The sequence below is a fragment of the Gossypium hirsutum genome, chromosome A05, assembly GCF_007990345.1.
Source record: "Gossypium hirsutum isolate 1008001.06 chromosome A05, Gossypium_hirsutum_v2.1, whole genome shotgun sequence".
NCBI classification, from domain to species: domain Eukaryota; kingdom Viridiplantae; phylum Streptophyta; class Magnoliopsida; order Malvales; family Malvaceae; genus Gossypium; species Gossypium hirsutum.
In genome coordinates this window covers 520,944-545,421 of record NC_053428.1, presented here as the reverse complement: position 1 = coordinate 545,421, position 24,478 = coordinate 520,944, and the positions used below count along the sequence as shown (strand labels likewise).

Genomic DNA, 24,478 nt, shown 5'->3' with positions numbered 1-24,478 from the left:
TATACGTGAATTGAATTTAACAACAAAAAATAATGAAAATTTTAACAAAATATTAATTTACTCTTGGTAAAAAAAAATCTGTGTAACGCTTTTACCAATTTTTTTTATCACTAATTCAATTAGTTGATGGGCGTGAAAGTAACCCTTGGAATGCTGAAAAAAGCGAATGGCCTAAAGTCTTTCATTTATTGTTTATAGTCAAACACAATTGAGTGCAACAATAACGCCTCCATTTAGTGTGAAAGTAAACATGTTACAAGTTGAGTCAATCTCCTTGTCTGTCACACTTTTTTATTTCTCAATATCAATGGACACGAAAATATATATCATAAAAACATGGAATTTTAATTTGACACTATATGTTTCAATTAGTTGACCTAAATATTCTAGATATATATATATATAAGGAGCATATGTACAGCACGCATTTTACCCATAGTTTTTGAGATGCAATTTTCATGCTCCTTGATTCCCTTTCCTTTACCATGTCTTCTATTCATGCTTCTCTGTTTTGTTCGAATATAAACCAGCTTATATTACGCTGCCTTATTAAATTATTATATATATATATTTAAAAGCTCTGAAATATTAAATATACATTCATTAAAGTATAAAATATATAGAACAATATAAGCTTAATTTATGAGTTTCATTTTAACAAGCTATATGTTACTTTATGTCGTCGACATCATGATGTAAATAATTTACTATATGCACAGTTGATTATGAGGTATCAGATGTATGTGTATATGCCATTTATTATTTATTTCATTTTTCTGATCATCCATTATTATTATTATTATTTGATTGAATGATATTAAAAGCCTTTGAACTTTAAAAAAAATTTAATTAACTTTTATATTTTGTTTGGGCTAAATTGAGCCATTAAACATTAAAATTGTAATCAATCAAGCCTTTTAACCATTTCAAAATAATGATGATTTTTTTTCTAGATGTTTTTACTAGGTCGTACATTAGAATTGTGCAACATGGCAAATTTGATATTTTATATTTAAAATTAATAAAAATCATAGAAAAACATAAACAATATATAAAAATTATAATAATAAAAAAATTGAAGTGCAAAAAAATTCTAAAAATATTGAATATTGTAAAAATTATTCAAAATGGAAAAAATATAACTTTAAAAATACGAAAAATATAAAAAATTATATAAACATTATGAATTTTAAAAAAATATTATAAGAAACATAAAAATGATACATAAATTAAAAATATAAAAAATAGCTTTTTTTATTTGCATACTAATCATCATTAACACTATAACATTATTAAAAATTATAAAATACTTATTTGATCCTTGAAGCTATCTGTTGTGCTCATTTATCACAGGCTTTCCCAAAACATGACGCCCTTTAACCATCATGGATGACATGAGAGTGTTTTGACGGTGGGAAAATGAGTTGAGAAGGTAAATTGATACTCGAGGTTGTATATAAAATTATAACTATAGTTTTATATTTTCTTGTATTTTTTTGCACTTTCTATACAGATTAATATCTTTAAACATTTTTCATAAAATTTAAATTTTTTCATTGTTTTAATAATTTATATAATTTTTAAAATTTTTATCATGTTAATAAATTTTAGTATTTTTCAGAAAATTTTTATAATTTACATAATTTATATTCATTTTTATAATAATTTCACAATTTTCTATTTCTTTCATATATTTTTACACTTTAATATTTTTTAAAATAATTGAATAATTTATATATAGTTTTATGATTTTTTTATATTGTTATGAATTTTTTTAAAATATAAAATATCATTTTTAGCAACGTGGGACAATTCTAATATATTATGTGGTAGAAACATTCAAAAAAATATAACTATTACAAGAATAACGGTTAATTTTATTTGCCAAATAACTTAATTGATTGCAAATTTAATATTCAATGATTTAATTGAATGAAAAATTAAAATATAAAAACTTAATTTAAATTTTCAGAATAATTCAGGAGTTTTGAATCTAAAAATAATAAATCTTTATAAATCTCAGAATAATAGTAAAATACCTTAATACCCAAAAAAAACTATTATCTTCTGTCCAGCTGCCCATGTAATTTTTGTTTTTACTTCACCGTGCCATCACATGTGTTTATACATGCCCACCATTATAGAATCCATCCGGATTAGTTACCAAACTTAAACTCAATCCAATGAAAATTTTTTTAAATCCTAAATATATATTTTTACTATAATAAAAGAATTAACTTAATATGATGTTACTAATGGAGATCAAATTATATTACATTTAAATTATTGATAATTTATGTTTTGATCATTTAATTTAAAAAAATTACTTACTTATTCAAAAAATTTAATTTTAATTTATATATGATCATTTATTTATAAATTATAAAACCTTCTATATAATTGGAGTTCAAATTTCACATCATGAATTTAATATAAAATTTATTTTAAGTTGTCAAATTTGAAAAAAGTATTTCCATCATCCAACTATATGACTTAAAATTTTGAAATGTTTCCCCGGATACAAATTGGACAACTTGTAAATTTAAAAGTGTTTTAAATCAAAAGGGATAATTACGACCTTAACCAAGGCAACTAAATTATAATTAAGATTTTGTTTCCTTCTAAAAATTAAAATCATAATTAGGGCCACCTGACCATTTTTAACATTTTGTTTTTTGGAAATTACCATACAACGGATATGGTATTTAGTCGTAAGGTAGAGGCATGATTCCATGAATGAATGATGATGGTGTGATGATGAATCATACATGCATTCGAACCGACTATTCACCGGTTAGAAAAGAGAGAAAGCCAAGGTGATGAAAGAGAAGTAGTGAAAGCCAAGTCAGGCAAAAGCAGTGTGGGTCCCATCACCTAAAAGCCTCGGCGGTGTTTATTCTATAGACTTGGAAAAAATAGATTAAAATTTTCTATTAGGCCCTATATTTTATTAAAGCTGTAAATTAAGTCCCTATACTTTGATTTCATCATGTATTATACATATAATTGTAGATTCAATTTATATTTTTTAATTAGATCATTTTACATCAATATCATTTTTAAATTTTTAAATTTTAATCTTGATTTAAATGGAAATTGTTAATTTATTAACTAAATTTTTAGTAAGTAATATATAAAAATAACAAAATAATATAATATTACATATATGATAATTTCTGTTATCATTAAATTAAATTTTAAAAATTACATAATTTAAACTTAATGAACTTAATGATTAACTGAAAATTTAAAAATTGAAAAATATAAAACTAAAAATGATCAAATTAAAATAAAGAGATTAAATTCGTAATTTTGCAAAATAAAAAGAATAATAGAAAATTTTAATCGAACATTTACAGACAGGGTTAAACGTTTACAAACATATACCCCTTTCAGAATTGCTGCCTATATATTAATATAAAAGCCCAACCTACAATAATCCTCTTCATAGGAATACAAAACATAAGAGCAAAAAAAAAAGAAAAAAAAAAAAGAAAGAAAGAAACACTCTTTTTTGCCTATTCCCATTCCCCCCACTCTTTTTCTTTTGCCCTTTTTGGGATTCTGGAAATCCCAATCAATGTTCTTCCATTTCATTTGACCTTTTTTCATAAAATTGTTTTAGCTTCTGTTTTTTTCTTTTGTTGTTGTTAAGCTGTTACTGCTGGTGGTTGCTGTCAGAAACAAAACATGGGTGCTATCAGTCTTGAAGAGATCAAGAACGAGACTGTTGATCTGGTAACTATAACTATCCATTTCTTTTTCATTGGTCTTCTTTTATTACAAAAAAAAAATTCTGGGTTTTGTCTTCTGGGTTTAGCCAAGCTGTTTACTTTATTATCCTTAAATGAGATCCACAAGGAATTGTGTTATTAGCTTTATTCCATGTTTAATGTCAATGTTTTTCCCTCTTTCGGGTCTTTGTATTTCCTCCCCACCTATCCTTTTACTATATATAGCTTAGCTGAGTTACATGTTGGAATGTTAATTCACTTCTCACGTCATTTTACCAAGAAAAGTTGTTGATCCTTGATTCTCATAATAAAAGCAGGATTTTCATAAAGGGAAATTATTTTTATTTTTATTTATGGTATAATATTGTATTACATACAGTCAATTGATAATTTTATTTTCATTTCCAAATTAAATCAAAAATACTTTTATATCAAATTATTACCAATTTTCAGGTAATTTCCACCCTTTGATTTAGGTATGCTAATTAAGCAATTCATGCTTACGGATACTAGTTAAATAATCTGGTTAAAAAAAAAAGAGTCAAATATAGCAAGTAGCATGCACCACTACAATGGAGAGAAATCCCGGTTTAGTCATGTGATAAACTATTTATTTTTTATTGTGAATGATAATAAAAAATTAATTATTGAACGAAATGTACGGTGTATGAGATTTGGACATTTGGGTAAATATAAAAAACCAAATTGAGGAAAACAGTGTTGGCATTTTATGTTTTGGGTGTTCTGTCAAGCCGAACAGGCTGTCCGTGTAATCTCCTGAAATGGATCTAAACATGTGAAGGTGGGACATGACAAAGCTGGCTACATTTAGTTAAGTGTTCGGCCTAATCTACTAAAATAAATTTTATTTAATTAATATTCAAAACCTATTTTGATTTTAAATGAAAATAGATAAATCTTTTTGGATAATGAATAAAGTGTTAAAAACAAAGAATCTTTTTTATTATTTTATAATTAAATACTAAAGAGTTGTTTGTTTTTCATTGAAAGTTGTCTGTTTGTTTTGTTGGTGTGTAGTATTTCTAGGCATTTTTTCCGTGGTACTTACTTCTCTCTCTTTCTTTAGAAATAAGTTTTTTCTCTTTAACGTAATATTAGAAAAATACTTAATTCCAACGGCTCTTACACTTCCTTTTTTTCTTTATAAGAATAAAAAATTTTAAAAATTTCTTCATTAAAGATTCTTTTCAGAGTTAGTTTCAGTGTTGTATAATAAGTATAAAATATTATGTATTTAAAAATTAAATAATTAATTTAAAATGTAAATTTTAATTTAAAGTAAGTGTAGAAGATAATTAAATTACTTGATAAGTATAAATGTTAAACTATGATTAGTCTCCTTATAGTAAAGCAGGTAAACAATAAAGAATATTAAAAATTTTAAAAATATTTTATATAAAAAAAACTGAATAATGAAAGAAATACATGGACTAGATGTAGATTAAAAGCAAATCCTTAAAAGATCATATAATCTTAAAAAGAAATAAAATATTGTAAAATGAATTTTTTAAATATATATTGTTAATATTTTTCATGAAAAATATATTTAAAATTTGCACTAGATTGAAAATTTTTAACTGACATATTTATAATTAAATCATGGATATTCTAATTTTTGGTACACTGCATTTAGAGAGAAGCGTGAATTATACGTACCAATCACATGAGGAAAAAGTGGGGAAACTGTCCCCACTCCACCCCCTGACAAGGCACTTTTTGATATTGTCACGGCTTTAGTCAACGCTTTCTTCTTTGCTTTCTCTTTTGGGTAGCATCCCTAGGCTCCGAGTTCTATCCACGGCTCACGAGTTCACTCGCTCCACCTGCCATCCTATATATTTTAATTATGGGACCAATATCATATCTAAAAGGTTCAAAATTAGACTATTTTTGACAATTTTTTCTCTCACCTAAATTAAAAATATATTCCTTACCATCACAGTTGTGTAAATTAATATAAAGTAGTGCAGATTTTAAAGTTTTAAACACAAATATAAAATATATGTTTTCAGTTGTAACTTCTAATCGTACTATTGAAAGGTAAACATGGAACTCGGAAGTTTCTATCATGTATTCAAAAATCATGTTTGGTCTAAAATTTGGAAAACTGATGTAATAATGAGGATAGAAATCAGAAATTTAACGGGAATATTAATAATGTACAGGAAAAAATCCCAATAGAGGAAGTGTTTGAGCAGCTGAAATGTAGCAGAGAAGGATTGAGTTCAGAGGAGGGAGCCAACAGGCTTCAGATTTTTGGACCAAACAAGTTAGAGGAGAAGAAGGTAGTTATAAATTAGCCAGTGGCCAGCAATTTTTGTAATAACATTTAAATTGCTGCTAAGTCATACATTGTGTTTTGAAATGATCAGGAAAGTAAGATTCTAAAATTTTTGGGGTTTATGTGGAATCCACTGTCATGGGTGATGGAAGCTGCTGCAATCATGGCCATTGCTTTGGCTAATGGTGATGGAAAGCCCCCAGATTGGCAAGACTTTGTTGGTATTGTTTGTTTGTTGGTAATTAACTCTACCATCAGTTTCATTGAAGAAAACAATGCTGGCAATGCTGCCGCCGCTCTTATGGCTGGTCTTGCCCCCAAAACCAAGGTAAGTTCTAGAAATGTCTTAATTGTTATTGTAGTAATTTGACTGTTCATTGTCTAACTGTTTATATGGTGGTAAAATAAAGGTGCTTAGGGATGGCAAATGGAGTGAACAAGAAGCAGCGATTCTGGTTCCTGGAGACATCATTAGTATTAAATTGGGAGATATTATCCCTGCCGATGCTCGTCTTCTTGAAGGTGATCCCTTGAAGATTGATCAATCTGCTCTTACTGGTGAATCACTCCCGGTGACCAAGAACCCCGGGGATGAAGTCTTCTCTGGTTCAACTTGCAAACAAGGTGAAATCGAGGCTGTTGTTATTGCTACCGGTGTTCATACCTTCTTTGGTAAGGCTGCACATCTTGTGGATAGCACCAACAACGTAGGACATTTCCAAAAGGTGCTCACTGCTATTGGAAACTTCTGTATTTGTTCCATTGCTATTGGTATGTTGGTTGAGATCATAGTCATGTACCCCATTCAACACCGCAAGTACCGGGATGGAATCGACAATCTCTTGGTTCTTTTGATCGGTGGTATTCCAATTGCTATGCCTACTGTTTTGTCTGTGACCATGGCAATTGGATCTCACAGGCTGTCTCAGCAAGGTGCTATTACCAAGCGTATGACTGCCATTGAAGAAATGGCTGGCATGGATGTCCTTTGTAGTGATAAGACAGGAACATTGACACTTAACAAGCTCAGTGTTGACAGAAACTTGATTGAGGTGTTTGTAAAGGATGTTGATAAGGAACATGTTGTACTGCTTGCTGCAAGGGCCTCTAGAACTGAAAATCAAGATGCTATTGATGCTGCCATTGTTGGAATGCTTGCTGATCCTAAGGAGGCAAGAGCTGGTATTAGAGAGGTGCACTTCTTACCCTTCAATCCTGTGGACAAGAGAACTGCATTGACTTACATCGATTCAAACGGTAACTGGCACCGAGCAAGCAAAGGTGCTCCCGAACAGGTAATTCCGTCATCTGGATTTTGCCTCTTCTGGGGTAGGATAGTTTGTGGGGCATTCTAAGATTTAATTGTTTGATATGTGTTTACAGATCTTGACTCTTTGCAATGCAAAAGAAGATGTTAAGAAGAAGGTTCATGCTATCATCGACAAGTTCGCGGATCGTGGTCTGCGGTCATTAGGTGTTGCAAGACAGGTATTTGTAGAAGATATTCTAATTACTATCCTGTTGTTTTGATGTTGAAAAGTTCCCTTACCCTTTATCATTTGCTGCTATACTTTCAGCTAGTACCAGAAAAATCAAAAGATGGTGCCGGTACTCCATGGCAATTTGTTGGTTTATTGCCTCTGTTTGATCCTCCCAGGCATGACAGTGCAGAAACCATTCGCAGAGCTCTTAACCTCGGTGTTAATGTCAAGATGATAACAGGTAACTTAATTCTTTTATAATTTCATCACTAGTACTTCATTTTTTGAAGCAAGTACCAAAAGTTATACTTTTGCATTATGTTCAGGTGATCAACTTGCCATTGCAAAGGAAACCGGTCGCCGACTAGGAATGGGAACAAACATGTATCCATCTGCTTCTTTGTTAGGTCAAGACAAGGATGCAAGCATAGCTGCCCTTCCTGTTGAAGAGTTGATTGAGAAGGCAGATGGGTTTGCCGGCGTCTTTCCAGAACACAAATACGAAATTGTGAGGAAATTGCAGGAGAGGAAACATATATGTGGAATGACTGGAGATGGTGTTAATGACGCTCCTGCTTTAAAGAAAGCTGATATAGGTATTGCTGTTGCTGATGCTACAGACGCCGCACGAAGCGCTTCAGACATTGTTCTTACAGAACCTGGATTGAGTGTTATTATCAGTGCAGTGTTAACTAGTAGAGCTATTTTCCAGAGGATGAAGAACTATACTGTAAGTCACTCCTTTTAAATGGATTCTAGAAGGTTTAAATTGGTGTGTTATCTTGCATAGCTTGACATTGCTTTGCTTACTTCCACAGATTTATGCAGTTTCCATCACAATCCGTATAGTGGTAAGTAGATAACAAAGGGTTTTATATGATTCAATTATTAATAACTTTAAGCTATGCCTGACCCTTCTGTTTCTGGTTTTGCAGTTTGGATTTATGCTTATTGCTCTCATTTGGAAGTTCGACTTTTCACCGTTCATGGTTTTGATCATTGCCATTCTAAATGATGGTGAGATTTTATGAAGTGGATGATTATACACATAATTCATCTTTCTGGTATTAACAGTTTAAAACCAATTGATTTGATTGTTAATCAGGAACTATTATGACCATCTCAAAGGACAGAGTAAAGCCATCTCCCTTGCCTGATAGCTGGAAACTGAAAGAAATTTTTGCCACTGGTATTGTGCTTGGTGGCTACTTGGCATTGATGACCGTTGTTTTCTTCTGGATTATGCATGATACAGACTTCTTTTCGGTATGTGGTGTCGAAACTTGGCCGTTTATATTTTAGTGGACTCAAAATCAAGGTTTATTTTTGGTCTCTAACAGCTTCTATCCATGAATGCAGGAAAAATTTGGTGTAAGGTCTCTAAGGAAGAGGGATGACCAAATGATGGGTGCTTTATATTTACAAGTGAGCATTGTGAGCCAGGCTTTAATTTTCGTCACTAGATCACGTAGCTGGTCATATTTTGAGCGTCCTGGACTGCTATTGGTCACTGCCTTCATCATTGCACAGCTGGTAAGAAGTTACTTTTCTGTCATATCCGAGTCCAAGTGCTAGGAATTTTTCACTAAGCAAATTGCTGATCTTCATTTCTGGTGTTGCTTAGGTTGCTACTGTGATTGCTGTATATGCTAACTGGGGATTTGCAAGGATTCAAGGAATAGGATGGGGATGGGCCGGTGTCATATGGCTTTACAGTGTTGTTTTCTACATCCCACTTGATCTAATGAAGTTCGCCATTCGTTACATCTTAAGTGGAAAAGCTTGGCTCAACTTGCTAGAAAACAAGGTATTACACATTAACTTTAAGCCACTTTTAAAAACTTCAAACCGGTTACTAAATCTGAACTCAATGACAGACTGCATTCACCACCAAGAAAGACTACGGAAAAGAAGAGAGGGAAGCTCAATGGGCACTTGCTCAGAGGACATTACATGGACTTCAACCACCAGAAGCTTCTAACCTCTTCAATGACAAGAGTAGCTACAGAGAGTTGTCTGAGATTGCCGAGCAGGCCAAGAGGCGAGCTGAGGTGGCAAGGTATACATTCACTTACTCTATCTAACCATGAAAATATGCATGTATTTGTTTGAAAAGAAAAGTAATTTTGGGTTTTCTGCTTAGGCTTCGAGAGCTTCACACTCTGAAAGGGCATGTGGAGTCAGTGGTGAAGCTGAAGGGACTGGACATTGATACAATCCAACAACATTATACAGTTTAGAAAGTTGCTGCTGAATGAGAAATGCAGGTCCAAGCTAGAGCAAGAAGAAGTAATGTTCAAGTTTTAAAATTTTCTACATTAGTCACAACATGTATGCTATAATTTTCCTGCCCTTCCCATTTAGTTTTTTACTTTGCCTGTCTTATGTAATTCAAGGCCGAAAAAGGTGTTTTAGTCACGTCTTGCTCCAATAAGGAGTTAGGCCATGTAATCTTCCACTTCAATCTTTATTCTTAGCTGCAAATCTACTTTTTTTCCTATGCTTTCTTGAAGGTATATTATGAGAAATAGCTGCCTGCCATTCAGCCACTATGTCAACGACTTCTAATTTTAAGTACACCATAACCATATCAAGTTCTGGTAATGAAGAAGTAATCTGAGATATTAAATAATAACTGATTCCAAGTGACATTTGTTGTTTTATACAATAAAAGTCTCATCATAAAAAAAACATAAACAAAACATCTTATAGTACATCAATATTATAGAAACCAACATCTCTTCTCAACTTAAAATGGTATTTAACTTGCATCTAAAATGTAACATCAACCATTAGTCATAACTGCATGCAATATGCATTAACAATAACTGATTGCTCATTTGGAATCAAAAAAAGACAAGGTGCACCGTAGTCCAATAATATGATGACAATTCTCCCAAATCGCATGTATTCAGTAGTTACAAAGGTCTTTTATTCAAAAAATTAGAAGAGTTCCAATTCTCAAATTAAATAAACAATGCATCCCAGAAAGCGAGAAACAATAATATGTCATCTTCTGATGATATTGAAGGTTAATGTGGACGGTGTTAAAAAAATATTGCAATCTTTCAACTATGATCTGGACTTATAAAAAATAAGTCTAAAAATTATTATGGTTTCTACTATGAATACCAAGCAACGTACAAATACAGCAGTAAATGTCAGCTAACGTGAGCAACTTTTTCTAGCAAAGGTTGACTAGTTAAAAAAAATTCAATTTTGTCCTATTTTGGCAAGAGAAAAAAATGGTTCCAGCAAAACTGTAGAGATACTTTACAACAGAGCAGAAGTTGGCAGGATTAATTTGCAAATGCTATGGCACTAATAACTTAATCACAACAATTTTGTCAATTGACAACGAAAAATGATGGTATTTCATATTTTGTGTTCAGTTACCGGGTGCCAAAAGAAATGGAAGCCATAAACTTTAGATTCTCACAAGGCTGAAAACTCAACTTCCTGAGTGCAAGGTCTAAATGCAACAAATGTGCTGTCATCTGAGAAGGAACCTGGATTGAAGCAAGTAATTCCAGTATACTTGAATGCCTTCTGCTCACTTCTATCACCTAAAACGATCTGCACAGAAAGGCAATGGAATAAACAAATATTAGATCTTTGCTATAAACATGAATCATGAAAGCCAAGATGGATCTGATCTTCCAATTGCTCTAAACATGGAACGCTTGCAAACAACATCCTCAACTATTAAAAAGTTATTCAGTTGGATTCAATTGTTCCCTATTTCACCCTTTTCCAATATAACACATGCCTAACAAAAATGTGAGGACAAGAACTTTACCGTATGTGGAGTCGGATATAGATGGAGACAATGGTCATAATTCCAAATGATGGGTTGTACAAAGAGAGGCAGTGGGCAGAGATGACTTTGATGGGTAATGGTTGCAACAAGCTGCAAAAGAAACCCAACCTGTCAATCTCATGTCAACAGAAGAGGGAGTATATATAGTCCCAAATAATTAAAAGAAGCTTTGGGGGTGCAAGGTTACATGTTCAAAAGGATCATCTGTTTCTTCAGTGGAAGGGGGAATCAAACAAGAACGTCGCATTCTATACAGTAGATCTTGACGAAAGAAGACCATTTCCTGCGTGTAGAACTTTACCCTGCATCAAACAAGCAGCAGGATTTGCAAGTTAAAACATTCCATATTTCAAGGTGCAAAAGTGAGCTCTTAAATATCAACAACTTAGCTTCTGCTATTAACTAGCTTTTTAAATCCCGTAACATGAATAAGAAAACAAAGTCTGGACTCAGAAAGAAGTCACAGAACATTAAGCTATCTTATCATGTATAATTGGTCTGAGATCAGATGACTAACCTGCAGGGATTACTAGAAAATATGGCATTTGGAACATGCTTCTGGAGCTCTTCAGTTAGATATTTTGGTAAAGCACACCGAGGTAAAACAGTTGATGGACCTGAAATTATCAAAAGCAAATATATTCTGAACTGGTACGTCTCTCTTAGGGAACAAGCAGTATTCTGCAGTAATACCTTACTATACCTGTATCATTGGGACCTGGAATAAACAGAAACTTGCTCTGTTCTTTCAGTCGGGGATGGGCTTCAATCATTCGGCCTAATTTTCCAAATTGCGATCTGAAGATTGAAGTAGCAAGTTATTCTCCAACCAATTGTTTTCTCCAGAAGTGACAACCATATAGAATAACAAGAATAGCTTAATTTAATTATCCCTCACCTGAGACTTGAGAAAGAATGAAAGGAGAGATTGCATGGGTGAGAACAAAAATCTCCCATGAAAACAAATAAGGAAGGAACGATTTCCACATTCTCAAATCCATTAAGGACAGTCTCCAGCTTTTCCATAACCTTCTCTACGAACAAGACATTATTATATATTACGTCAAGTTCTTCAGAAAAAGGGTCATATCTAAAGAATTTGAGCCCGTCAATTACCTGTTCATTGTCCAGCCAAATGTCAGATAGTATGACAAACATGTCATTTACTGCTCTCTTTTCCAAATCTGCAAGTCTGAGCTATTAAAGAGGGTATAGGAATCTATCATCAGTTTGTAGGACTTTCAGACCAGTACAAGTAACTTCAAAGAATGAATTGCGGCATTTTTCTAAGTAGGGAACAACAAAATGGGAATAATTAGGATACCGTCTCCTCTTTTGTTAGTGTACCACAACCAAAGAAGTCATGTCCAGCAAGTACTTTGAGTGATTTATCTCTGTTCTCTAAGGGAGGAAAGCCACATGTAATTACCTTCAGAACAAAACAAAGTTAGCACAGCCAAAAAAGAAACAAGCAATTTCAATAGAAATCTTCAAACTACATAGGGTACAGTTAATGGATGCCTATAAACACCAATTAAAGAATTCTTGGTCATCATAAACGAAGGTTTGAATATAGCAACCAAAATAAAAGAGAACACCAACCTGAAAAATTCCCTCAGAAAGCATTTCACCTTCTGCTACAATTATAGTGTTCTCGGTGAAAAATCCTGTAGTTATCTTGTATTGGCTGTCAAAGAATGCAATAATCTCATTTTTCTTCAATTTGATTTGAAGTAAACAAAGACATTCTCCGTAATTAGCTTTTATGAAGTAGGAGTAAAATTAATGAAACAGCATTAACTTATGGCCATATGCAATAAGCAATTAAATCAAAGGATATTGCTTTGGAGAAGTCTATTTCAATAGCAGCAGTAAGGTCTTCCAAGTAAAAATGACCATCCTCCAACTGGGAGATGACACCCATCACCCATCTCCTCCCTCTTTGCCCAACCAGAGACTGTATTGTTGATAGCTGTCCAACCATAAACTGTATTGTTGAAATCGAACAGGATCTCATTTCATACGTATATACATAAAGAAAAAGTGAAGGAAAACAGACCTGACAGCTTGGAGAGGTATCAACATCAGTATCAAATGCAGGTTTAATAAAATGCTGATCACGAGAAACCCTTTGGAACAACAACAATAACCTGTCTCTATAAAGAGCTGCTTTTGCAGAAGCTTCCCCATGAATGGGTAGACTACCCGCATGTCTACAAATATCAAACAAAGATTGAGATTGGAATCCAGTAATAATAGTTTCCGATGGAAAAATAAAGCAGAGAGAAAGCACGTTACATACTGAAAGAAATGCTTCTTGATGGGATCGTATCTAAATTTGGGGATAAGAAAGGCATCAACAACGCGGATCGAGGAATGAGAAGAAGAAGGGGATTCCTCCTCAGCTGCTTCAGCTTCCAATAGAAGACTGACTACTTGGTGCACCGCCTCCTTGTCGATTATGGAAGATATCACTGCTTACAATTTAAAATATATATATACTAATAGAATATTAAAAAAAAAGGAAAACCCTAAAAAAGCATAAATAAAGAAAATTACAGGATTGGTGATCGAGCTGGTCGAGGAGGAGGTCGATAGCCTCATCTTCAGCATCTTGGAAGCGATTGACGAAGGAGAGAATCTCATCAAGACCATCCGTCTTCAAGCTGTATCCTCTTATCTTCAATTTCTTTTGAATCTTCTTACGAGTTTGCCCACTCATTTTTCCCTTTTCTGTTTTAACAAATCACTAGCGAATGGCAAAGGGAGTATAGTTTCGCACATTTACCGCTGTCCTTGGGCGGGAAATTTGTTCTTACTTTTTGCGAAATGGCGGGAAACCAATAATTGATACAATTTATAATTATCATCGGCACAACCTCATCCTTGCTCTCAGGCTCGGCGACTGAAGCTAAGTCATGTATTTTAATCAAAACTTGTTTTATGTTGTTTATATTAATTTTTTATTTTTAAAATTTTGTTATTTTAAATTTAATATTTAATAAATTTTAAAAATAGATAAGTAATCCACTGTTGATTTCCATCGTGGAGAACTAAAAAAATTACAAGAAAAATTATAAAACTTAGGTAGAGTTTCAAATTATAGATTTGATGTTTTTAATATTGAAGTTTAAATCCAATTTCAATTTTTTTATTTGGTATCTAAACAAAAATTTAGAACCAAATATTCTTTTCTTCCTTAAAGTCCAAGTTAAAAAAATTCATAAAAAATCAAATATTTAAAATATTGAAACTAATGTTCATTTAATTAAACCAATTTTAGGATAATATTTTACTAATTAGATATTATGCTTTTGTTCTAATTTTTTTTCCATTTATCTTAATATAAAATTTAAAACTAGTGCTTCATAAAAATATGAGAGTTTATTCTGAAAAAAAATAAATACTAATACTATAAATAAAATTTGATCTAATATAAAATGTTATACATGAATTTTAACATTACACATAAAAGTGATTTTAAAAAATTACTAATAATATTATTAAATTATCACAATTTTATTTTAGATATTATATATACAAATAATTATATTAATCTAATATGAAACTAAATTTATGTACTCATATATTTAGATGTGTACAATTAAATTAAAATTAAAATTTAATATATAACAATACAAGTTAGTTGTGTATAAATACACCAAATAAAATTTCATATATTAATTTACATATTTAAGGAAAAGTATTTTTACGGTTAATCTATTTAGATAGCGGAAGCATAACTAGTAGCAGAAATTAGTAGCAGAAATGTACATGTTATTATTCTCGTAACTTCGAGATTGCCATTACAATTTAACCACTTGGTGAAAAGCATGAATAATTCAACGAAATCATTTTCCTTCACTTAACAAACTAATCACGAAACACGGATTTTGCTGTAAGAAACCAAACATGTCCATTGCATCACCATCTTCTTCATCTCAACAAAGTTTATTGACCAGCGCTTTTACATTTACCCGAAAACCCAAAACTAAGCCTCTCACTTTTGTTACTTCCATCGCATGCAGATACCAATCAGACGACCTCAAAGATTCAGCCTGGTAAGGGGTTTCACTTTCTTTCTTTTTTTGTTAATTCATTGATTCTTTGAATCTTACTGAGTTGTGTTATATGGCTGAAGATTGTGTTTGGGTGCTCGATTTTTGTGTAGGATAAATGAGAAGCAGTTAGCAAAGATAGCAATAGTGACAGTGGCGTCTGGGGTGTTGACCCTAGGCTCAGTTGCCGACGCTTCAGCTGCCAAAACAGGTGGCCGAGTCAGTGGTCAATCTTTCAAGTCATCAGCTCCGCTCTTAGCCCCAAGAACCAATAGCAATTCCAGGTAATTCATTCACCAGTAGGATTTCATTTTAGCTTCATATCAATGTTCATGAACCCAAATGTTCTAAATGAAATGTGAAAAGTGTTAATTTCATTTTAGCTTTAGCTTCGTCATCAAACTAGGATCCGAGTTTGCTAATGCTTGAGCTTGAGCTAATGTTTATCCAGGACCAATAAATATATAAATCCACCAGGCGCCCACCTCTAGTTGGAGGTTATGGATTTGATTTCGGTGGCTGGGGATGGAGTTGGTCTCCATTTTCCTTCTTTGTTCCTGGTCCTAGTGTTGCAATTGGTGTTGAAAGTGGATTCAACACATTCGTTATCTTTCTGTTTCTTGGTGCTGTTGCAGCTATAGCAAGGAGATTCCTAGGACCCAGAGAAGACGAAGATGATGATTATTAATAATTAGACAGGCAATAAGTAACATTTTGAGAGAGAATCACTAGGATAAAGTGATAAATTGAGAGGAAACGTTCTATTGGTAGCTACTGTTATACTTAACAACGAGAGTTTAATGCATATTTTTATGAACATTATAATGCAAATAAAAAAACTAGCTGTTTTCATGTAAGGATTTAAAAGTACAATTACAGTTGCCATGAGGATATATATTGGCAGTGAATGGTATTTCAGCTTTACAAAAATGGCGTTCTTCGTTGTTTTCTGTCAATCAAGCAGTTGAACAGCTGCAATAGCAGGTATTTTTTCCCTCAATTTTTGAGTTAAAGCAACACGGACAGTCATAACTCCAGCTGCAGGTCCGCTAAGCCGAACTTTTACAACATAGTCATCTATCTCAACAAGCTCAAGTTCTCCACCTCCAGTACCTACCAAGTATGGTCTAATCTCATCTAGAACCTGCAATTAAAAACCTGGCTTGAGTTCTTCTTTACACTGTTAACTTCATAATGAGCATCTGAAACTCACAGCGATTGTGGCAGCACAATTTAGCAGTCAATTGGAAGGGTTTCAAAGAGAGAATACTCGGTTTTCAGCCAAAAATCCATATTTAACTTCTTGTTTTGCATGTAAAGCTTTCCACTTGTACTGATACATGCAGATAATAAAAGCATTTTGCTACTTAAGTAAATGCATGAAGTATAAATATCAGATGATTAAGCTATGAAGAAATTAGGGGGAAAAAATAGTGCTAAAATACTCTATCATTAGAGCTTTGGTTATCTAACCTTTTCAATGTTCTCTTTGTTTAACTCAAGCCCTGTCTCTGTGTCCATGATCTGCTCTACTTCCATGATTTCAGGAATTTTATCTCGGAGCCGAGTTTCAATTCCCATCTTTAGGGTCATTGTTGAGCTTGGACATGAACCACATGCTCCTTGCAACTTCAAGACCACGACAAGACCATCTATTTCATGCAAAGCCACATTCCCTCCATCGGCCATCAAGCCAGGACGTACCTCATCCAAAACCTTCTCAACATTCTCCTCCGTTAGTGGAAGGACACAACTTGGTGAAACAACGAGACCTTTGGCATTGTAAAAAAGATAAGTTTGATAATATTTTCTAATTCATTTCATCAAGTTCTGTGGCTGAGCATACTCAGAAAAGGAAGAACACAGAGGATCGAAACCTCACATAAGATTCAACTCTATGGTTAAATGGTTAGACACCAGTAAAGTTAAAGTTGTTGAAAGATCTAGAGAATATAGATTTTTCACTTACATGCTCCAATTTAGAAACAAGTGATGGTAAAAGCATGGAGTTTCCTATATTAGGATTAGGAGTAAAATTACATTTTGCCCCCTTATTAAAAAAAAAACAACAAATTTATCCTTACAAGTTAGATCAAAGAGCAAATTGATCTATTAGATCAAATAGCAAATTGATCAATTCTATTAAAAATTTCATTACTATTAAAAATTAACTTAGCACGAAATAATTAAACAATTACAAGTAACTTGTATTAACTTACATGTACTAGTTTTTAATAGTAAATTTTAAACAAAACAAAAAGATTAATTTACTATTTAATTTAACAGAGTAGGTAATCGCCTCCATGATATTTCAGCACAAACAAACAGATAAATAATAACCTATGGTAATACATGGCCATGCACTTCCCTTATAGATGAAGATGAATGATAATCTAATTAACCCAACAAAGCAACCAAGCTGCTTTTATTCAACCAATTTATTTCATATATGAAACTTATCACAATAATTGCACTAAAAATTTCTCCATTTTCAATTCTGAGCTACTTTTCATTATATCTAAAATAGCCAGAAAGAAAGGCTCAAACATTAACAAGAAAAGGAGAGTAATTGCATTATGAATACCTCTTTGCTTTCTGGGAGCACGGCTAGCATAAAAATTCATAAACCGGCTGTTGTTAAATTGGCCCCTGAGGAAAGCGTTGTCCTTTGAGGATAAACCGCGTGAACCTGAAATAGGGTTCTAAAGAAAAAAAAAAGAGAGAGAGAAAGAGTAGCAACAGGGTCAGCCATGACCAGTTACAAAAATGAGGTGAATGAAATAAAGGAGTGAAATTGGGACCTCAAAGATAGATAAACATGGAGGAAGGGGTGGTTTAGATGAAGAGAGAAATGGGTTGAATGCTGCAAGTTGTGTTCCTTTGATTACTGCTGGTGTGTGTGTAGAGATTGTACTCATTTCTGGCCTTTTTGTTATATAACTAGTAGAAATGAAAGGCAAAGGGAGTGAATTAAACCATACTAATGGTTGACGGTTGGGCGTGGTTTTACGATAGATAATATGTATGGAAGTTGATAAAATAAAATCTGGCCACAGTGGTTGTTTTGTGGGTAGGAGAGAAGTACCGTTGTAGTTCATAGTTACACAACCCAACTGATTCGTGGCCATTCCACTCACCGCTAATTATTTAATGAATTACATCTTATCAATTCTATGTTTAGCGCATAAAATAGATAGTCAGACTGTATCTTATTTTTTTACCTAAAAAATACATGATTTAATCTCTAAAAAGTAAATGAATTTTTTTAAAGAATTTTATTTAATTTCAACTCTTTGTCTCTTAGCATAATATATATATATATGTAAAATGTCTCATTAATTTTTAACAATAAAAATGAATAAATTTTTTACTAAAATTAATAAAATTGTTATTTGATGTAATATAGATTAACTAATTTTTTATTTTTTAAATAAAAAGGATAAAATGTAATTTATCTTCTAATATAAAGATTTCTACCATACTTTTATTGCAAATGGTTTAACTCTTTATAAATTAAATTTAAATTATAAAATAATTTATATATAATTATAGCATTATGTGAATAATTTTGTTTACAAAATGAATTTTAGAATAAATAAAATAAAACAAATAATTGAATTGAATTTTAAAAAATGAAAATATAATAACTAATGTAAGCCAAACCCAAGACTCAATCAAACCCACTAAGCCCAAATGGCAAAATCTATTTCAGATCTTTAAAAAAAACAACTCTAGGCTCTCATCTTGCAAATTGAAGTCCAATAAATGAAATTAAAGATTTGGCCCCTTATCGAAATATAAACTAGCTTTTATTTAATAACTAGACTTAGCATTTGGATCAACGCTTCATTTATTTTTTTTTAAAGTGCTCTTGAGTCAGATCGAGTTTGGATCATGTTTAAGTATAATATTAATATTTTATGTTTGTCCAACTTAATATATAGGCCTAAAATTTTTTCGAACTCGTCCATATTTACAAAAGATTAATCCAAATTCATTTTAGGTTTTTCATAGTTAAAAAAAATTAAAAATTATATTATATTAATTTAATATTTAATATTTTTATATATTTTTTTATTTATTGAATTTTTTTATGTAATCACCTTTAGCATTAGTTTAATGTTTACATTATAGTGGTATGATATATTTAGTATAGGTTTGTTTTTTTAATATGTTATAAATTACATAATATATAAAAATAACATCATATAAAGTATTATAAATTTTAAAAAATCAATTTTTTTGCCAAAGCCCATTTTCCGGATTTAATATTTTTATTCAAACCTTCCCAAACTTTGGGCTGGCTTTCGGCCCTGGACAGGTAGCTCGGTCCATGAACAAGTCTAATTTGAGTATACATAAGCAATGGAGTCTAATTTAATATTTTTCTGTATAATCAGAAATTTTTTATTCTTTATTTTTACATATCCAATTTCGAGATATTTGTTTCAGCGGTCCAGAAATATCAAAAGAAAAAAAGAGTGGTTTGTCTACTCTGTCCAAAAAAGTGGGGGAATGTACATTTGCTTGAAACAGCTCCCAAGCAATTGTTTTATGCCTTTGGGCACGCATGGAACCCTTTATTATGTCGCGCCGAAAATCCGATTGTTGCGAATAGCGTATCAAAGCCACTTCGTCTGTTTGATCAGGATCATTAGCATCCTTGGTATTAGTATAAGTATCGGCGTTTGCCTGGTTATTAGTAAAAATCACGACACGCTTGGATTTTCTTGAACGAATTTCATGCTCTGTTGTTACATTTTCCTCGTTTTCTCCCTCCTGTTGTTCTAAATCGTCGATTAATTTGTATGACCATCGAGGAACTTTTTTACTTATTTCTTTTATTCCAATAGATTTTTTTCTAATTATTTGATTGTTGGGATTAGTTATAACTATATTGAATAAAAATTTCAAAATTTTGACTCGATCCTCGGAATCGATATTTCCCTGTTCATCTTCTGTCAATGTCAATAAAGAGGTAAAATTGTGTTGTTGATTTTATGATCCATATTTAAGATTTATGGTTGTCTCTTTTAATAGATATTTAATGTTTAAACTTATGTTTTATTTTTAAAGTACAATATGTCTTACCATCATACTCATAATTGATGATATATTTTGAATATTGATTACAGAATTCAAACTTATTTTAGTGTAAAGATTTTTGTTAAAAAAGAGAGAATAAAAAAAAGTTCAAATTCTACTTCAAGTAGGCTTACAGGATTGTGAGGGCTTAACAAAGAAAGAGACAAAGTGCGTAATGGTTGAAAAAGGATGGGATAGGAGAAAGGAGATGGTTCGTGTGTTGGTGGAAATAAGACTGATGATGACCAAGGTTTGTGGCTGTGTTTGGTTGGACAATTTAAAGAAAAAAAAAGAAGGGAAGGCAATGGTGAGGTCCACAATATTGCGGCTTGCGCCTCTGAATGGCTACAACGCGTGCTCCCATCATCCAAATGCCAATGCACCAACGCCATTCACCCCTCACTTTTAAGCTCAATCAATGAATGATGTGTTTTTCTTTTCCATAGACGCATGCTTTCAGTTTCAACACAGTCTACCTAGCATTTGGAACCAAGATTCCACGTATTATATGTTAATTCGATTCACATTTAAACTTAGATTTAGAGAGTTAAATCATATCAATTATTGATTGACAAAAATTATTAAGCTGTCACGTGGGAAAACTAAGATTTTCATAATCCATTCATTGGTTGTCAACTTAATTAATAAAGAGTACGAAAATCAAACTACATATTATAAGAAATAAGGATACTAAGAGGTTGACCGAACATGTGAGGAGGCCACATGGCTAATGGGCTCTAGCGTTGGATTAATGGCACTTCTGAGATTTTTTTTATTTGACATGATTATTGGTGTGTGGACAAAATTTAAATGAGAACCAATCAATGTAAAGGGGACAGACGTCTGTTTTTAAAATTGCTTCACTCATTTCCTTATATACTATGAAACTCTTTATCATCTGCCTTGAAAGTGACAAATCAAGTATATGTATACTGTTGTTCTTGTTCACCACCATTTATAAAAAAAAAAAAATGAAGAAATTAGAAACACCAGCTTTTGCTTTAGCATATATTCATGCAAATTGCATCATCATCATCATCATCATCTTGCTTTTCCTGTAAAGAATATATATATGTTGTTCTATATTTTGGTTGTCTTTCTTGCAGTGTTTGAGCATTCTATAGCTGCTGTTTTTTTTTTTCCTATGCATAGCGATTATCTCACTTGTTTATAATAATTTGCAGTTGAAACACTGTAGAAGCTTGTGTTGTTCTTCATTGTTCTTCAACTACAGAATGTCTGTATAAAGTTCCTAGGAATATTACTGTCTTGTATGATTTTTGCTATTTCTTACAGTACTGCTTATGTCCATAGGTTTGAATTTAACCCTATTTCAGGCATGGGAACCAAACTTGAATATGCCATAAACACATTACCAAGTTCCCGAAACGCCAACAGCTGCTGTGCCTCTACTCTGCATTTCGTGGATGACTATTTCCGAACAAGAGAGTTGAAAAAGGATTTTGAAACGCCTGAAAGCCAAAACATGGAATCTATCAGAGAGATAATGCAGATTCATGAAGATACCTTCAAACACCAGGTAGGCTTAAAAGTACATTAACTATCAAGCAAGAAATGACTAGGACATGGTAAATTGGTAATGGAAAATAATTTTTAAAAAATGTGAATTGCAGGTACGAGAACTTCACCGGCTGTATAGTGTTCAAAAGAAGATGATGGCTGAGCTGAAATGGGAAATTCAGCAAAAGAGATTCTGGGCTAGTCCTTTCAGTAGTTGTGATATTAAACAATCCCAATACATTATCAACCAGCACCATTTAACAACACAAGCTACTCGTTGCGAGGATAATTTCAATTTTCAAGATGATAGGAGCTCAAGGGAGAGGATTGGCTGTTGCTCTGGTGACACCATGAAAATCGCAAGCCTCGCTAGTACTGTTGATGTAACCCATGGCTCTGATGATGATTGTGAAGTTGAACTAACACTAAGTATTGGAAGCAGCTCAAGGAAGAAGATGGAGAACAACTCCAAGTCAAATAGTCAAATCAGAGAGCTTGATTCACCATCTCCCTTTAAATCGGATTCAGATAAGAAACGACCATATTGGCAATTCCAAGGGTTTAAGCATAGGCAGAACTTGAACAACCATTGAATAATCAAATTTAAGTTCTTAGCGAGTATCCTTTCAACTCCCCATAGACTTGGTTCATGACCTAATAAATAGATAATTATTATTATTATTATTATTATTATTCTCGAGTGTGCATTATTGTAAATAACATTTCTCATTTTCTCATTATATATTGTATATTCAGTAATCTTAATTAATTCCTTTTATCCCTATTTTTACTCCAGATAATCCAGTTTCCTCCATCCAAATACAGAGTAATAGAATATTGTTCAGAAACCTGAGAGCAAAACAAACAATTCACTTTTTTGCATCATGTTATTATTTATTTTTCTCGTACCATATTCATATAATGATATCCTGTCCAAGTCATCAAAATCGTTCACAAGAGTAAGACAGCCCAAAGCTTATCCAGAAAGCTGGAATAATAGTCTTCAACATCAGCAAGATTTCAATAAGAATCAAAGTAGTTTATGAAGTAAATACAAATTATACAATAGCTGCTAAGGAACAACATGGGGGCAGGTGGAGACTCCAATGAAAATACGCAATTTCACAGCATATATCGGCAAATTCTATTATAAGCTTTTGCTGGGTTCACTTTGAAACTCTTCCCAGATATTACCATTCATTTCTACTTTGGTTGAGAAACAGTCACCATTGGAAGCAAACATTATTCAACAATGTCCTAGCTTAGTTATTCACCAATCCATCCTCCAACCATCAAAATCCAGGATCCATCCACATATTTTCATGACAATCCTGCATGTACAATCCATTAGTAATTACTTGCTGCATTGTTGCAAGACATTGACCAAAAACCCAACTTAATTGTCGTAAGAAGTGACCCATCACGACTACATGCAAAAAGAACTAAAAGAAACAAACTGCAAGCAATCGCAAAACCAAAAACTATGACTGCTTAAGTGGAGACTGGAGAGATGTTATGGTCAGAATGAAACATGTTAAGCCATCACCAAAAATGACAGAAAGATAATGGTAATGACAACCATTAGATATTCACCATATGAAGTTTATCAGCTGATGTTTAAAAAAACATTATTAGAATATAAAAAATACCCATACACAATAGTGATCTCAGTAATGCATCTTTTCAGCACACTGGAGGACTTTCCGAGCATCAAGCAGCCCTCCACAGTAACTAGAAGGAACAGCACAAAGTTCTTGCCTCCCTCTCCATTCCTCACCAGGTTTCAATGTGACAGGTTTCTCAATAGCAGCAGTCTCAACACACAGCATATGCTTGTATTCATCATCTCCAAAATCAGCCAAAGCCTTTGCCTTTTTATCCCAGGGATTCCATACCACTACATGCAGAAGAAATAAAAACTTTAGTGCAAGGAACAACTTCGAATATTGAAATGTGAAAGGCATTTCAGGCTACTTTCTGGAATGTTTTTCTGCATTTTTATATATGCAAATATTACCAGAATTTGGTATATCTACAGGGACGGGTAAAAATCCAAGCCGGAGTTCAGAATTCATTTCAAACTTTTTACGTTTCAAATGTCCTTCCTAAGATAATTCAAACCACACATAACTTAAGTAGACTTATACAGAAGTAAATAGACAAAGTAGTTCCTTTACAATAAAATAGCAATGAACAACATGACAAAGCTTTATTTTAAAAAATTCTGTGTAAATAGAGATGTTGGCTTAAACATGATTATCAGGCCCCGTGTACATCAAATCGAGGATAAAAAAAAAGGTGGTCAAAAGAAACCTCACCAGCATCAGGGAGTCCATCTTTGCGTATTGCAAAGGTTCTCTTCTTCTCATGATCCAGAATTGCAGTTTTTGTAGGAGCACTGAGGTATATCCTATCCACCTGTATGACCACAATTAATATTAGTTAAATAGCAAACTAAATGTAAGTGACAGAAAATT

General features: G+C 32.5%; 4 protein-coding genes and 2 pseudogenes across 7 annotated transcripts; 3 read left to right on the top strand and 3 right to left on the bottom strand.

Annotated features, from left to right (window-relative positions):
* The first annotated feature begins 3,412 nt into the window (after positions 1 to 3,412).
* On the top strand, positions 3,413 to 10,015 carry LOC107907497 (plasma membrane ATPase 4). Its single transcript, XM_016834896.2, has 14 exons — positions 3,413 to 3,738; positions 5,921 to 6,040; positions 6,128 to 6,364; positions 6,447 to 7,331; positions 7,420 to 7,524; positions 7,614 to 7,758; positions 7,844 to 8,247; positions 8,336 to 8,368; positions 8,453 to 8,534; positions 8,623 to 8,783; positions 8,877 to 9,050; positions 9,142 to 9,324; positions 9,395 to 9,576; positions 9,661 to 10,015. Exons 1-14 carry the CDS (start codon positions 3,691 to 3,693, stop codon positions 9,755 to 9,757), a joined length of 2,856 nt encoding a protein of 951 aa, XP_016690385.2. The 5' UTR covers positions 3,413 to 3,690; the 3' UTR covers positions 9,758 to 10,015.
* Positions 10,016 to 10,612: 597 nt separating this feature from the next.
* Positions 10,613 to 14,247, bottom strand: LOC107907498 (DNA polymerase epsilon subunit B). The gene is made up of 13 exons (XM_016834897.2): positions 13,897 to 14,247; positions 13,640 to 13,811; positions 13,397 to 13,550; positions 13,178 to 13,309; positions 12,940 to 13,017; positions 12,662 to 12,766; positions 12,454 to 12,534; positions 12,236 to 12,366; positions 12,041 to 12,135; positions 11,855 to 11,954; positions 11,525 to 11,639; positions 11,317 to 11,427; positions 10,613 to 11,093 (listed from the first exon to the last, which is right to left on the bottom strand). Exons 1-13 carry the CDS (start codon positions 14,057 to 14,059, stop codon positions 10,953 to 10,955), a joined length of 1,578 nt encoding a protein of 525 aa, XP_016690386.2. The 5' UTR covers positions 14,060 to 14,247; the 3' UTR covers positions 10,613 to 10,952.
* A 782-nt stretch (positions 14,248 to 15,029) lies between these two features.
* On the top strand, positions 15,030 to 16,320 carry LOC107902879 (uncharacterized; annotated as a pseudogene).
* LOC107907499 (nifU-like protein 3, chloroplastic) lies at positions 16,142 to 18,577 on the bottom strand. The gene is made up of 4 exons (XM_016834898.2): positions 18,197 to 18,577; positions 17,980 to 18,097; positions 16,869 to 17,167; positions 16,142 to 16,539 (listed from the first exon to the last, which is right to left on the bottom strand). Exons 1-4 carry the CDS (start codon positions 18,521 to 18,523, stop codon positions 16,348 to 16,350), a joined length of 936 nt encoding a protein of 311 aa, XP_016690387.2. The 5' UTR covers positions 18,524 to 18,577; the 3' UTR covers positions 16,142 to 16,347.
* A 2,789-nt stretch (positions 18,578 to 21,366) lies between these two features.
* LOC107907356 (uncharacterized) lies at positions 21,367 to 22,766 on the top strand. Of its 4 annotated transcripts, XM_016834705.2 has the most exons (4): positions 21,391 to 21,537; positions 21,665 to 21,717; positions 21,818 to 22,020; positions 22,115 to 22,766. In XM_016834705.2, the coding sequence occupies exons 3-4, from the start codon at positions 21,820 to 21,822 to the stop codon at positions 22,592 to 22,594; spliced, it is 681 nt and encodes a 226-aa protein (XP_016690194.1). In that variant the 5' UTR covers positions 21,391 to 21,537; positions 21,665 to 21,717; positions 21,818 to 21,819; the 3' UTR covers positions 22,595 to 22,766. The 4 variants fall into 4 exon arrangements, with proteins under 4 accessions (XP_040968615.1, XP_016690192.1, XP_016690194.1 ...); XM_041112681.1 differs by having other exon boundaries at positions 21,367 to 21,717; XM_016834704.2 differs by having other exon boundaries at positions 21,665 to 22,020.
* A 92-nt stretch (positions 22,767 to 22,858) lies between these two features.
* LOC107903305 (putative glucose-6-phosphate 1-epimerase) overlaps positions 22,859 to 24,478 on the bottom strand; it is a 33,907-nt pseudogene continuing 32,287 nt past the window's right edge.